General features: G+C 36.9%; 1 protein-coding gene across 1 annotated transcript; it reads right to left on the bottom strand.

Moving 5' to 3' along the window:
- Positions 1-512: 512 nt before the first annotated feature.
- Positions 513-16,171, bottom strand: LOC107781111 (E4 SUMO-protein ligase PIAL2). Its single transcript, XM_016601758.2, has 16 exons — positions 15,898-16,171; positions 13,604-13,676; positions 7,455-7,520; positions 6,329-6,394; positions 6,140-6,222; positions 5,489-5,540; positions 5,328-5,399; positions 5,049-5,116; positions 4,887-4,935; positions 4,707-4,791; positions 4,524-4,625; positions 4,256-4,307; positions 3,042-3,093; positions 2,546-2,662; positions 1,589-2,476; positions 513-1,245 (listed from the first exon to the last, which is right to left on the bottom strand). The coding sequence occupies exons 1-16, from the start codon at positions 16,098-16,100 to the stop codon at positions 625-627; spliced, it is 2,649 nt and encodes an 882-aa protein (XP_016457244.2). The 5' UTR covers positions 16,101-16,171; the 3' UTR covers positions 513-624.
- Positions 16,172-16,431: the final 260 nt, after the last annotated feature.

The following is a 16,431-nucleotide window of genomic DNA, read 5'->3' as shown; positions in this document are numbered from 1 at the left end:
TTATTTTCTTGACGAGGGACCATTAGTGGATTTGAGGAGGAAAAACTGCCCACCAAATAGTTTTAATTGCATTTATGATGTCATTTATGTAATAGTTTTAATTAGATTTATAATATCATTTCTGTAATGACACAGTCAATATTAGGAGAGATAGTCTTTTTATTTATAGGAAGGTGACATTCTATTTTTGTTACTATAAGTCATCAATATTTGGAATTTTTCATTATTATTTTCTTATAAGGTTATTTGGAATTTTTCATCTTGCTTAGATTTTCTTGGTTAAATCGCTTTCAGGGGAGATAGAGCGTAGTTATTTATACAAATCTAAAATCGGGTTAATTTCACATATGGCCACTAAGCTTTACCTATCATAATAGTAAAGTCATAAAATTATTTTTTGCCACGTCAAATCAACCGAACTATACTCGCCATAACATTAAAGTCAGAATGTAGTGCATGAACTCGGAGAGAGCAGTATTTGGACTTTAATTTTACAAAATAAATACATCACATTTCCCCCATAACTGAACTATAACACAAAACTAGGTATCTGTACTGTAACGTGACCACGGAAGCAAAATCAGTTGCGTTATATACACTGTTACCTACAAGCCTGTCCTAATTCTACTGCATTTCCGAAGAACGATCAGGTAAAACGCCTGAGATATCTGGTGCATTGGCTGGTGTTGTGGATGGATGATTCACAGGCTGGGTACTATGAGCACCTCTATTAGCCAAAAAGACTTGCAGTTGGGGTGAAAGATTAGGTGGGACAGATGGTCTGGGAGCTTGAGCTTGCTGTGTTGGCTGAAGTATGTACTGATTCAGTGCTTCAGAATAAGCTCGTCCTGAGAGGCTTCCGCGCATACGGCCTGTAGGGCGCCAGTTAGGATCTAGCTGGACATCCCCGGAACTATCTGTCCTTGTGACTGGTGTTGTGCCTCCTGTATTTCCCCTGTGGTCCCAGGCCAATGGTGTCCTAAACCCGTCAGAATTTCCAGGACTCTGAGCGGGCCTCACCACCTGTGTGGTTTGCTGAGTAGCGACAACTCGGGTGTGTTGTCCGCCAGCAAGACCTGTTGCCCGAGTAACACCTTGTGAACTTCCTTTCTTCAGTGCTTCCCATCTATCCAAAGTAGCTTGCCGGGTCAGGTCTTCAGACTGGCTCATCGGGTAGGGTGTTCTCAGGTTCGGAGTTTGACGGCCAACAACCTGTTGAGATGGTTGAAGAGGAGCAACAAAACGCTAGCACAAGGAAAAAGGATAATTAGAAGCCATAGACAGTAGACAGAATAAAGATATATGCAGAGACAAAAGGAAGTTGGATATGTTATAAGCAGCCTCAAAAGAAGAAAATCTGTGATAGTAAGCAAAACAAGCAAATTTAGGCAGTCAAGGAACTCCTAGAAAGTTCAAGCAAACACGCCCTATACAGACAGGTGATGATCTTCTCAACCACAGCACATGCAATGTTTCAGCAACCACATCTGAAGGAAAAATCTCAGAGACCAAAACCAGCAAAGAAAGACTTACAGTTTAATCACAACTTAAAAGATATAGCTGAAAAATTATTCACTTGTGCACTCACCTTCTGTGGTAATGCAGACGAAGTCATGCGTGCCTGAAGCAGATCCAAGTCAGGAATGGAACACTGATGTCTCTCCAAGTCACATCTTACATTGGAACCATTCAATGAAACAGTAGGCAAACCCTGAGTAGCTACTGAAGGACCAGTATGGAGCAAGGGATTCATTGCGCTTTGTTGTCTCTGAGGAACAGGAGTCTGCATCTGGGCTGGAAGCGCTGGAAGAGCCTGAACTGCAGCAGGAGTTCTGTTTGCATGCATCGCTGCAGATGGAAATCTTCCATATTCGTTGCTGACTGCAGAGTTTCCAAATTGGAAGTGTTGTAACTGCATCATATCAGAAGAAGATAGTCCACTCTCAAGTAGAGAGGTTGGAATAAGAGCATTTCCTTCAGGATTGAAAGAGGGAGATATTGCATCTGTCAAAACAGGTGGTTGCAACAAGTTGGTTCTAGAAGGCTCAGAAGCACTGCCATTCTGCAAACTGGACAAAGAACCTGATGTCCCTATTCCACACGAGGACATATACATTCTTGACCAGAAATCGTCTGCCATATCAGAACCACCTGTATGATTGATTTCACTTGGATTATTCACAACAGTTGTGTTCTGACCATTAGAGTGAATATTAGGGATCGATGGGAAATTTTTACTGTCTTCAGTTTCAGAGGTAGCCATTGGATTTATTTCATCATCTATATCAGTAAGATCCATAACATCAGCGGGGGTATTTGAAAAGCCATCAGAACCTCGCTGTGGGCTATCTTGAGTAAAGTCAGGAATTTTATCCCTGGATTTCTCAGTATGGTCATCACTTTCCATGATTGCCTTCCATGAACCATCTGAGCTGATCATGACGTCGGTGACATCCTCGCCGACCTCTTTCAAAACCTTTAAAACAAAATCAATGTTACTTCAACAGGTAATTTGTGTAAAGCATAATACAGAATGCTAACTTGCCTTGTCCATATCTTGATCGATACGAATATCAGTGAAACACACATGCTGATTACAATGAGGACAACGCCACGATGGTCTCCTTGAATTTATGTCGACATAGTTGTCAAAATCAAAACACTGCCAAGAAAAACACAAAGAGAGCAAACCAGTAAGAGTAGGAGAAGTGGGGAAGAAATAATGACCAAAACAAATATCACATAAATTCCGCACAAGCTATGCCCATGAAGCTTCTCGCTAGGATATTCTTAATTTAAAACATCCGTCAATGCTAATATGAATCCATAATCTTCATGAACATTTTTTGAGAAACCTATATATCAGAAGTCTTTTGGAGGATCAGCCATGTCCATAATTCTAACAGATTAAAGAACTTAAATAAAAGCTAATGAAAGACGAAAAGCAGAGGCGGCCTCTCAACATGCATGCCAGCTATAAATTACTCTAGCATGAGAGATCGAATAATAATTTATTTTGGATCACACAAAAGGACATGCACCTGAAGGTGTTTGCAAGAATGTCCTTTAACTGGAGTTTTAATACGTTTGAAGCTGTAAAGGCAAAGAAAAAGTAATCAGTAAATTTAACACACCACAGCCGGCATCAGGAAAAGTTGAAAGGTAAAGAAAGAAGCGTAGGGGCTAGTAAAAGAGGTAATTGCACTGGGACTTCCCAAGGTAAATTACAACCATAAGGGCTCTCTGTTTTGAAAAATTAGAGATATACCACCTCTTAAGTTGACCTCTTACGTTGACGGCCAACAATCTTATGAAATGACCAATGCACCATTATTTATCAAAAGTAAATTATTTTTTTTGGGAATGTTATCAAAATAAATTATGTTGATGCAAAACACAATACACTCTTTTTTATGACATTGGTGTTCGTGCCAGCTTTCGCACACCTTGGCTATTCTACCGGGTACCTGCTACCCCCCACCGCTAAGGATAAGAAATATGCTTATAAATTATGCAAAGAAGTACTTTATCTCAATCATTTCTTTGCCATCAACCTCAATTCACAAACCAAAACTTTCATAAATGTAAGCATGTTCCTAAATGGATGGGGAAGAGGATTATGATAACTCCAGGAGTCCTTATTCATTTAGAAAGTCTAAAGATCAGATAAATGAAGACAATCATCCTGAAACAATAAAAATCTTAAGGTACATATATTAAAGTGACTCTAATCGAAAATTTCACAGCTAAGGTGATTCTCTCTCTCTTTCTAGATGAGAGCTAACTTTTTATCATTGATATTTTATGATCAAAATAGGTTTAGAAATACATAACATAGGCCATCAACTTACTAGAATGGCAGAATAAGACCCACTAGGTTTCTTTTTCTTGCATACATTTTTTTTGGGAGGGGAGGGGGGGTCTTACCAACCTCTTACCAACCTCTAATAACTGAGGGGTACCAAGATGGCAGCTATGTCGTCGTAGAAGAAAGCACAAAGAGCAGTGTCATTTCGAGTTTGAGGTAATAAGGGGGTAGAAAGAGAGACAAACGGGAACACGGAGATTTGCGTCTTTTACTATCACCATCAACGATGAAGCTAATTATGCATATCAAATTTCTTTTATTAATCATCATCACATAGCAAAGAAGGACAGAGGGAAAAAGAAAAGTTACACACATGTCAAGAGAATGGAAGCCACTTCATAATGACAGCCATATCAATTTCCAAAGTAACAAAGATTAGAAGCATACCTTATGGGGCAATTCAAAGAAATTCTTGATGGCCCCTCAATAATCTCAGAATCTGCATCGACAAAGTAGTGTATTAATCATTTCTCCTTATAAGGAGTTCTTTTCAGACTTCCCATTTGGGGATGGTGGGAATATAGAACTAGAACAATACATTTAGCCAAATGGGCTAACAAGAACATGCAACAAACTCAATACAGAAACACCAAAAACTTTGACAAAAAAGATCTCAGTAATATTTCTTCTTGTGAAAAATAGAATAAGAGCAAACCTGGATCAATGGAAGAAACAGGAGGCTGCTCATAATCAGGGAGTGTGGCCTCAACAGGGGTAGAGATCTCACTCATGAAGGCAACAGCTATGATATAATTTCCTGCACAATGAACACAGAGAAGAGTTAGTAATATACAGTTTTGGAAAAGAAAAAAAAAGCGGAATGTATCTTCAAACATACCATTAAATTGGCCCACAGCTTGAAGAAGATTTGTTCCAAATTTAAGCATTTGAGGTACAGGAGTTGGAAGCTGAGGTCCAGAGCCCTAGCAAAAGAAACATAATTTAAGTAATTTGAGCCCCAGTAAAACATTAGACATCCCTATACAAACACATCCCTAAAGTTATAGCGGTAACAAACCATTAACACATTACTCCTCCACCCCACTGCCGTCCCATTTAGGAGAAAGCTGCACAAGTGAGATGAATGGCAATCAGAATTGTCAGAGGAATTTAACATGTCAAATATGGAGTCAATAAGCCTACGTCATTACACTCAGTAAAAGATAAAAGATTTTCATACTTCACTTGAGGAGGCGTTATAAGACATAGTGCGTTCTCCAGATTATCTATTTGTGCAACAAATAATCTCTGCAGAATAAAGTAAACATAAAATGAGCAATATTTTCCAGAGCTAACCAGGGTCTCCAACTTTGACGAGCAATGAACATATGAATAACAAAATACAGGTAATGAAAGCACAAACAATGTCCTCAATAAAAACTGAGACTCTTATGTGCCTGCTGCAAAGGAAAAAAGATACATAAATGTAATTTATTGTAATATATAGAAGTTTTCTTACTACTTTCTCTCCTTTAGAAAGGTTTGTATTCTTCGTTATTTGGAAATCATTCACGTAGGCACCAAATCCAGGCTACAAGATGACAAAAAATATGGCATCAGTATCACCAGCAATACAATTACACTAGCTCACTGGACACGTCCAAGGGGATGTGTTTTTACCTTGGCTTCCAGGAAACAAATTATCTGACCCATTTTCATCCGTGGATAAAATCTGCCAATTCGCAGAAGCAAGTGATTTTGTAAGAAAAAGAAACCCAAAACTAAGGGCTATACCATAAGGCACATGACATTATGTAAGTTGAATGAGTTTTTGAATTTGCACACTCTATTCAGGCGCTTAGTAATATGATAAATTGATTTAAACACCTCTAGGTCTCTCCTCTCCTCTTTATGTTTTCCTACCCTTCCGACATGGATATACTGTCACAACTAATTCCTGAAAAAAAAATTATGTCCTATTTCAAACCCAAGCTTTCTAGTTCATTACACTGTCAGTAGCTCATAGGATATTTGACATAAGCAGGCAGCCTTATCATCACTCACCTATGCAGTCTGGTACCATAACAGCAACTGAAGTATTTTAACAATGAAGGCTTGGAGATTATCCAAAAAGTAGAAGATTTTAGGATAATCCCCCTTATATGAACTTTTAAGTTAGAGAAGTGTAGCATCAAATAAACCCCCAAGTAAAACCACAAATATTTTTTATGAAAATTAAACTTTGATCTATAAGGAAGATTATTCATGTGAGATAAGTTGAGCATAGCATGAAAAGATTCAGAAGATGTCATTCAAGGACGAGATGCCTACCTTGACATTATCGTTGAGATAATTGTCAGAGAACTGCTTGGTTCAGTTTTAAAATCTAATGTACTGCAGAAGCTGCTAGAAAGCTAAACATGCAAACAAAAAAAGAAAACAAAATCAATGTAACATCAATTTCAAGTAGCAGAGATAGGTAAGCACCAAGCACATAGCAAATCAGGAAGCTTTATCAACCTCGTTTGCAAGATTACGAAGTTCTTCAGTATCTTTCTCCGTAAACCACCCGCAGTGACAAGCATTCTATCAAATAAAGAACATGGTCAATGAAGAAATTGCAGAAAATGCCAAGAACATGCATTTTTAAGGCATTTAAACATGGTTATCAACAAGCTAAAGTATGTCCTGGAAAATACCATATTACTTTCATAAACAAACAAAGCACCAACCTAGGCTTAGAGCTTTGCAGCGTATGTCATTCACAATAGTGGAAGATAGAACCACTCGACCCAATTCACAGGAGAATTTCATAGGAGAAAATCTTTATCCGTCCAATAAATCTACTAAGCCTCAACCCTACACTAGTTGGGTTCGGCAATATGAATCGAAGCTTCTTGGCACTTGGGCCACCACTATAAGCTTATATCCCTCGTCTATAATTCTTCTATTTGGACCCACTTCCTTCCAACATAATAAGTAATTTGTCTTTTATGGCAGATTAGGGTTCTCTAGAACTAGAGTTTCTCTGCCTGGACATCGCCGTTATTAAGAAGAAGAAAAAAGGTTCTCTACAACTACACTTATCCCTACCCGGACATAATATAAGTGTAAGAACAACAAAGAAACCTTAATCCAAGAAAAACAAATAAGCCTTAATCCCGTAGGTTAGTATTGATGATATGATCTTTTACCTCGATTGTTTTCTATGTTTAGCTAAATCCATGTTGAATCCTCGTAGAGATTGCAGTCTTTTGGTACGAATTTCTTTCATGAAATTTTAGGTGTACATCCCTTTTTAGCCATTCAATCCTCATGGTATCGTACCAATAGATTTATGTATTTGGAAATCCACATAGGACATGGTCAAACCACCTCAAGCGACTTCTCATTTTACCTCTATGTGTGCTACTTCCACCCTTTGTCTCTAATGTGGTCATTTCTAGTCGAATCTTTTAACTAAATTAAGCTTAATTTGACATCAACTGCATATAATACCAGTAGAACAACCAAATAACTTGACAGTAGTCTATTTTGAAGAAATGAAAGCTGAACCATCACTTGCAATGTAGGCGATTGAGGAAGCTAGCAAAACACACATTCTTTCAAAATTATCCCATAAAAGTTGACCAGTTTCCAAAATTACCTTAACAGAAATCATAAGGACCATGACATGTGCTAGCATTGAGGAATCACAATGGCGTCTGCATACCTACATCGTGCGATGAATTTAGCAAAAGAAGAACATAAACTTCGGTTATTGATCTGATAAATAGGTAAACTGTTACAGCTAGGAAACTATGGCTATAAGAAAATTTATACATTTGGATTGAAGAGTACATAATCTTTGCAAACTGGATTATACAGATCACATGGTTTGCAATCAGCCAACGGATTGCAGCAATTCACAGCTCAATTAGAGCAACAGCAATAGATTTAGAGCTAAAACATGATGGGAAGGGCGATACTGCATGTAAATTAACTTACTCTAAACGATTTTACAAGTCTTCTATAGTTCTATAGTAAATTGAAAACAAAGTGATTAACAAAAGAGTAACATACTTTGGGTACCCACACCAAAAGCACAAGAAGAAGGTTCATACTACCCTAGCATATAATCTATATATGTCGCACCATAGCCAGCAACTCCCAGCATCACAAATACATCCAATCCTCCTTGGCCAAAACCCAAGTGTTTGACAGCAAAGAAGACTGGGATTTTCACTGAAGTCATAATCTGCCAACCAATGAACTCGCTTCACTTTTGGTGTTAACTATTCTATTTTTGTTTGGCAGCCTACCAGCCTCGAACTCTTGACCTAGTGGCATGAAGAGGACTCTCTCAACCATTTATGAACAAGAATGGCCGGTCTTTTGGTGTTAACTATTCTAGTTGATGTACCATCAGCAGAATTAAGAAAACATACTTACAGATTACCCATGAACTAATCTTTAGAAAATTACTGCTCCATAACCCAAGTTAACATTATAAGAACTAAGAATGAAAATGCTTTTTCGATCAAAGAGTACCAGGTTAGATGAGGTGATCATGAGCTAGTTGATTGGCACTTGAAGGTATATTATCGAAACCAATACTCTACCCCCCCCTGCCCCGCCCCCTACGCCGCCCCTCTTCCCACCCACCCACATCCCACCCTGGGACCTAGGTATGGAGCTTAAGGAATGAATAGAGTTATTCCAACAAAGTCACAATAAAGTTATCAGAACAAGCATTAACAGGTTAGAACCCTCTAAAGTAATTGAGGCGCTCCAAAAGCTCCATTTTGTTCTCAACTTCTCATACTTGTAGGTAGTATCATAAATAGCAGGATCCAGAGGAAATTGTATTGGCAATCTCATATCTAGATTTAAAATTAGCTTAATTTCTCCACTGATACCAATGCAGAGAAGCTTCCGTTATTATCAAGTGTCGCTATCTGACTAAAGTTTAATTGGAGAATGTTACTGGAATGCAAGGATAAATGGCATAGAATATGATGAATTTAACTATATAATAAGTGAGAGTGGCATGTACGACGAAGGGCATTACGGGAAATTACTCTTGCTTTGTAGCTTTCCACGTGTTAATTGTACAGAGACCTAGGTGGCACTTTCTAATCTCTTCTGTACAAAATTCTCATTTGTGTCTCTTCCATTCTCCGGTCTTCGTCGGTTCTTCCTCCTTCCCATGGTAGAGGTTGGGAACTTTTGTTGGATTGTTTTTTCTTTCTTATTGATGATTCTTCCAACTTGGGTAACATGCAAGGGAAACCTTGTTGAATTTCAACACCCGAAAACTCATCACCATTTACTCCATAAGTAAGTTCTGAGCTTCTGTCTCTGGAATGTTTTCTTCTCTAAGTCTCTCTACATAATATTACATATACTTCAAAACTGACCCACAATTTGTCTATCGTTAATAAATTAATTACTGTTCAATTCAAATAATCGGAAAAAAATTAAATTTTGCTTTGGATTTTGGATTTACGATAAATGATTTCTCTTGTGAATTCAGGGAAGTGGACACATTACTTTGGCGTTTTCCTCTATTTTTCAATCATGCATGTATGATAATAAAATTCTAAAGTCAAATCTTCTCTGATTTTTATGAAATTGTTCTCTGCACTGCATGGTTGCTCTAATTCTTTGATGTATTTCATAATGTTGCTTTGTCTTGAGATGAACTTCGTGGTGCTCAGATCGCTATATATTTTTTTTTTTGTGAGTTTCATTGTCAAATCCCTCATGTTAATATATTTACACTATCTGATTACGCTGATAGAATGTTGGGAGTTAAGTCGTAGTGGTGTTTATTCAAACTATTAACTGACTAAGCCCTCGCAGGTAGTTTTTTATTTCATGGGCGTTGTTGCTGTTCTTACTGAATTCTGCCTCTTACTAATGGATTTTGCCTGAAGAGATAGAAAAATTAATGAAACTCCAATAGATTTTCTTTTTTATTTCTCATAAATTATGGTGAACATTGTCACTGCTTGGATGTGGAGATATGGATATATTTTTTGAGCATGTTTATTTATCCTTTTTCTCTCTTCTGATTTGGATGATCTAATTCTTTTTAGTGTGTGCAATGGTGCAGCTCAAACTTCTTAAAAAAGTTTGGATCATCTAAACAATATTTGAATTGTTAGTAATATGAGCTTATGACTTTCTGTGTTGTTTTGAAAATTCACTGTCAAATAATAAAATTGTTCTGCGTTGTAGGATAGACTGAAAGGAGCAATTGTTGTTTTAGAAGAATACCAAATAATAGATTCTACATAAATTCAAGGTTTAAGATGAACTGATAGAAATTACATTTTGATATGTGGATTTGCCTCAATATTGAATGTTGGATTTGCAAATGATTGTCGTTGTTCATTACACATGTGGTCTTGGTTTATTTATATTCCCAATGTTCTTTTCGGAAGAAATACACAAGTCTGTTGGTATTCCTCCTTTCTTGAGCAAGCAATATCCGATGTATGAGACAACTCAATTAGATTCGTCGTATAACAAATGTTACTTTCACCTAATAATTTTTTATTTGCATTTTAATATGAAAATTACAACTTATGCTATTCCCTGAAACATCAGCGAAGAAAAGGTTAGAGCTTATGTGTCAATAAGTGCTACCATAACTCAAAACCATTTTCCGAAAAGACAGGACTTGAGGTAACGGCGGAGGAAGTTGTTGGGGATCAAGGTGGTATCAGATTGACTACAAGATATACTGGTGCAAAGAGAATAACTTACCGGTATTTATTGTTCCATGAAATCGTCGTTCAAATATATTTCTCAAGTTCTACTGATTTTCAATGTCATTTAAAGTATGCAAGTTCTTTATAATTTTTATACAGTCGGACATAAGTGCACTGGCATAAGGAGATTGTATTTATTCAAGAAGTTACAAAAAAATATTGTTAATTGATCGAAGTGAGAAGCAAAAATATTTTGATAAACGCGACAATTGTTGGTCTGTGGGATGGTGTTTGTGACAGATTCGGGAAACAGTTCTCTCAAATAATGTAGAAAATTGCTGAAGGTAATGGCTTTCTGTTGCTAGAGTTTTTAAAATAGAAACTATTGATAAATAAAGATCCTTTCAGATTGTCCTGTTAGAGAGTTGTAGAATTTTAACTTGTCCTTTTCTCTTAAACATCATATTCCAGCGTCTATAGTCTACTATGAAATTAATGTTACGTTTCACTTAAATTTGTGTTTAGTTTCTGATTTAGGGAAGTGCGCGGGTGCATCCATAATGTTTCTGAGAAAATCAAGCTCCTAATGTCACTTTATGTTGTGTTGTTAAAACTAGGCTCATTAGATATTCAAGCAAGTAAAAGATAGAGAGGCAGCCAACAGGAGAATGTAAAATTTAGCACATGTCTTACACATAAAAATTTACAGAAAAGAGGATGTGCAGTAGGTGTTTTTATGTAGAAAGCATGTTAAAGCTGTTGGTCAATTATTTCTGCACTGTCGCATCAATGATCAGATATGGAGCTTGTTCTTTAACGCTATTGGCATGAAGGGGTCATGCCAAGGAAACTTACTGAGTGCTAAAGTGTTAAAGAGTAGAAAGGGCTGACGAGAAAGAAAACCTATTGGGACACACTATTCCAGCTGTTATTTGGTGGACTGCTTAGACGGAAAGAAATAGAAGACCCTTAGAAGATGATGCAAATAATATCCAGCAACAGAAATATATTTGTAGCTTTTGGAGTAGAAGGAAACATGTAAAGAAGGCTGAATTAATTCTAGAGAATCCCTCCATTAGTAGAACGAATATACCTTTGGTAAATGTATTTTTACAGGTGCACCCACACAGTTCTCACAGTGCTCTTAGTGCTGCTTCAGTTATAAAACTTTTGCCTTCTTAAAATTATGAGGAATCATTGTGCATTGACCATGCAATTCAGCTTGTTGAACAGAAGATTTGACATAATGGGTATTGAACTCTTGGTTTCAAGTATGACTCATACAGGTAATTACTCTTTTGCATTGGTACTTTGTCATGTTAGTCCTTTTATGTGGAGGCCATGGGCTCAAGTTTCATCTGTTGGTTGAAAATGAACTTTACATATGGTGTAGGTGTCGTAGCCCATTATTAGATTTGGCATGAGATCTATATCTGCTGGTGTATTTCAATTCTCAAATCTCAAATACCTACTTGATTTGTGCAGGTTTATCCATCTTCTGCGAAAAGCAAACGAGGACGAGATGCTTCTAACTATGTCGTCTATCATGAACTATAGTTACATCACACCCATTTATGCAAATTATGTGTAGTTGAGATACCCTCAGTTTGTCAATCTTAGTGAAGCTTGAGAAACTGTCTTTAAACTGAGGAAAGTGACATATGCTTGGGAATTAAGGTAATTTACTTCTATTTTCGTTTCCTTTTTGTTTGAGCATTTTTTGTGCATGACAGTGGGAGACCCAGTCAACCTGATAAGCAAATTCAAAAGTAACTTCAAACATGGAAAAGAAATTGCAACAACTCAGCCACCAGAAATAAACTGGGAAAGATTTCTAGCTAGAAAAGGTCAGAAGTATGTTGGACAGATTGGTCTATATGTGCATGGCCTGTCCAATTTTTTGTTGCTCCGGTGGAACTGGGGTACACCATTTCTTAAGCTTTATGATGGGGAGGGTGCAATTCTCCTGCTTGATGCAGAAATCTTGCCTATGTGACTCATGAATCACACTAATCAATATGTGTCTAAAGAATGACCAGATGGATTCGAGATCTCAATTTCTACAAAAGAAGAGAGCAGCAGTTGAATATTTTTAGAACCTGCTTTTCAATGCTTAACTTGATTTTACTGAAAACCTTTACAGGGAAGAAAGAGAGTTCTGAATTGTCAGGCTCTTAGTTTTCTATATATCAGATTTTCAAAGTCGACACCTTTTGTTTAGATTCTTTTAGATTGTTGTAGTTGAATTGAGTTTTCATGTGGTCTCCCATATGTTTGTCTCAAGGGCTGTAATGTATGAATCATTTGATTTACTTTGTGAGATTTCAGTTCACAACGAGAAAATGAATGGGAGGAAGAATGTACTTGGTCAGACTAACTCCGCATTTCGCCAGCTAAGGTGTTTGTGTAATATCATTAGTTTATCAAAGACCAGGAATGATAAAGACCAAATTACAACAGGTTGGTTCTTAGTAGACTAATCTTGCGATGAGTTATAAGTTTTTAAATTTGTTCTGCCCTAAAACCAAGTTTAGAAGCTCTAAACCAGCTTAAAAAAAGCTTAAAACCAGCTTCATAAGTATTCTCTACTAAAATGAACTTTAATGTCGGGCATATGCCCGTGCTGTGCACGGGCACATCCCATCTAGTAAGAATAATAAGAAGAGGATTTTCATTGTCCTCTTTCTAAATTATTGGTAAATTTGAAGCCATACGTGAAAGTTTGGACTTATTTAAAATATGCTAAATCACACTTCATGACAAAGAAATTTCTTATAGTGGGCGAGAATGAATGAAAGGCATACAGACTCTAGAAGGTTATACAAACCCTAAGGTTGTGTAGACTTCAAAGGTAGCCAAAGGACTAAGCCACAAGAAAGTTAATCACCATCATAATCAGGCAGTGGCAACTAGAGAACTGACTGTTTTCTCAGTTTCAGAAGTATTTTCAAAATTTGAAACTGGTAATTATTAGGTTTTAAAAAAACACAACAACATGTATCCTGATTTAACATTAGCGCTTTATGCTACACAACTCATAATCAGATCAATGAAGTTATTGCAATATGATGAAATCGGCATTATGTTACAAGAGTACCTGTTTCACCAGTAGAGGTAAATCATGAGCTTTATTTGGAACCTCCTGGTTTGCAATGGCAAAATCAATGCCTCTGCATTCATCAAAGATCAGTCACTACTATAAACAGCTTACATCAACCACTACTATTGAGTATTGAAGTCTTAGAAAACCATCTAGGCAATAAAACAGCTTTATGATTTCATCTATCTGCTTCTAAACAACTAAAACTCTCAAACTGAATAAGTAGCCACAGATTAGACTCCACATTCTTCTCGGAATAATCGTGTTTTGTTAATCACAATTAAGCACAATACACTCCGTAAAATGCATCAACATCCAAATTTACATACTTTTAACACGCAATGGCAAAAAATTCAAAGAAAAAATGAGTAAGCACCTACGTATTAAGCACAAAAGAAAAATTAACGTGAGAGCTAAATATTCAAACATATATGAGCAAAAGAATCTAGATATAATCCAAAAATCGAAAAGATGCACTAATATCCCCAAAAAACAATCTATGCACGAGCTCTAAAGATATAAAGAAAATTGATTAAACCCCCAAATATATTCTTTGGGTACATGATAATTGGCATTAGGTATGCAACACAAGAAACCGACCCGCGAACGAGCCTAACTTGAACTTGTGCCATGACTGAGATGGCATGCGGGATAGGACGCCGTTGCCCAAGCAGGGATCTAACCTAACACATGCCACTCACATAGCATATGTTCTCTAAAAGCATGACTAAAATTCAATAAGTTCAAATTTTTAAGCACTAAAAGCATTTTCCCTAGAGCTCAACTAAAATTTAAAAAAGAAAGAAGCAGAAAACCTAGATATTAAACAGAGTACACTAAAAATGCATTAAATCCCCAAAAAACTACACACGGAGGCTAAAATTTCAATGAAAAATGAGAAAAAACTAGACATTAAGCAGAGTACCATAAAATGCAACTATTTGCCCAAAATAATTAAGGCATGAGAGTTAAAAATTCCAACAAAAAAAACCTAGATATTAAGCAGAAGAAATTCTTTTTTGAATGCCCGAACAATTATAAGTAAAGATACAAAATAACAGAAAATTTTTACAATAGTAGCGTACTTATATTTCCGGCAAAGAAGGTTCAAGAAGAAAAATGAGGGGAAAAAACCTATATTTTAACCACAGTACACTAAAAATACAAAAGAATCAGCAACAAACCTAGATATTAACCAAAGTACACTAAAAATGCAATAATTTGCACAAAATATCAAAGCGCGACAGCTAAACATTCAAAACAAAAATCAGTAAAAACCTAGATATTAAGCAAACAAAAAAAAACACTTTCTTAAACAATTTGAAGTAGCAATTACAAATGTAGCCCATTTATGTTTCCAGCATAGAAGGTTCCAGAAGAAACATGAGAAAAAAACTAGATATTAACCACAATACACTAAAAATGCATCCAGAAGATGAAAGTAGCAGAAATGAGGATGTTGAGGTGGATGTGCGGGCACACTAGGATGGATAAGATTAGGAATGATGTTAATCGGGAGAAGGTGCACGTGGCTCCAATTGATGACAAGATGCGGGAAGCGAGGCTCAGATGGTTCGGGCATGTTCATAGGAGAAGCTCAGATGCTCCGGTAAGGAGGTGTGAGCGGCTAGTTGTGGAGGGCACGAGAAGAGGTAGAGGGCGGCCTAAGAAGTATTGGGGAGAGGTGATCAGGCAAAATATAGAGAGGCTTCATATTTTGAGGAGTGAGGACATGACACTTGATAGGAAGATGTGGAGGTCGAGTATTAGGGTTGTAGGTTAAGAGCTAGTTGAGTCTTGCCTTACTTCGTAGCTTTGTGAGATTAGTCTGGTAGGGTTCTTGTCTAAGATAGCTAGTGGCAATGTTGTATCTTACTATTTCGCTTTTCAGTGCAGGGCCTATTTACTATCTATCACTTTTGCTTTGCATCTTTCTTCTGGATTTCATGTTGTTCCTATTTTTCCTATGGTTTCTGTGATGATACTAATATTGTCTCCTTTTGTCTTTTTGTTTTATTGAGCCGAGGGTCTTTTCGAAAATAGCCTCTCTAGTCCTTCAAGGTGTGCGCCCAGACCCCACTAGTGGGATTTTACTGGGTTGTTGTTGTTGTTACACTAAAAATGCAATAATTTCCACAAATAGCAAACACGCGAGAGCTAAAAATTCAAAAAAAAAAATCAGCAAAAACCTAGATATTAAGCACAAATAACACTTTCTTAAACAATTTGAAGTAGCAATTACAAATGTAGCCTATTTATGTTTACAGCATAGAAGGTTCGAGAAGAAGTACCTAGCAAGTGAAAGACAAAGGTGAACAAACTCCTGAGGGTCAATTTTAGGCTGAGCGCAAACGTGCATAGCTAATCGATCAACAACGGCGGAGATGCGGAACGAGTTTACGTACGACGCGCTGCTTACCCTATTATTAGCTCCGCCATCAACTCCGACGTTGACGCCGGCCGTCGGTAAGGAGTTCACAGTCGTTCCGGCCATGGTAGTTCCTCACTATCCCTCTGGCTCCTAATGTGTCAAACGGTTTCAACTATAGAAATTCAAGAAGCACGGTAAATTTCCTTAAACACCCCCCCTAAAATAAGCTTCAGGTATAGCTACACCCTCCGTACTACAAAAATCTACACAAATTACAAATACACCCCTTAATTTTTTAAAATAAACATGTACACCCTATATATTATAAATATCTACACATTATAGTTACAGATACACCTAATATATTTTAAAATCAAACACTTATGCTCCTATATGGTATAAATCCTACATAAATATTAACTGGAGTGCTATTTTCATTTCACTATGGTGCTAA

The sequence above is a fragment of the Nicotiana tabacum genome, chromosome 5 (genome assembly GCF_000715075.1).
Source record: "Nicotiana tabacum cultivar K326 chromosome 5, ASM71507v2, whole genome shotgun sequence".
NCBI lineage: Eukaryota > Viridiplantae > Streptophyta > Magnoliopsida > Solanales > Solanaceae > Nicotiana > Nicotiana tabacum.
Note: the sequence above shows the minus strand (reverse complement) of the source record. Positions and strands in the feature narration are given on the sequence as shown.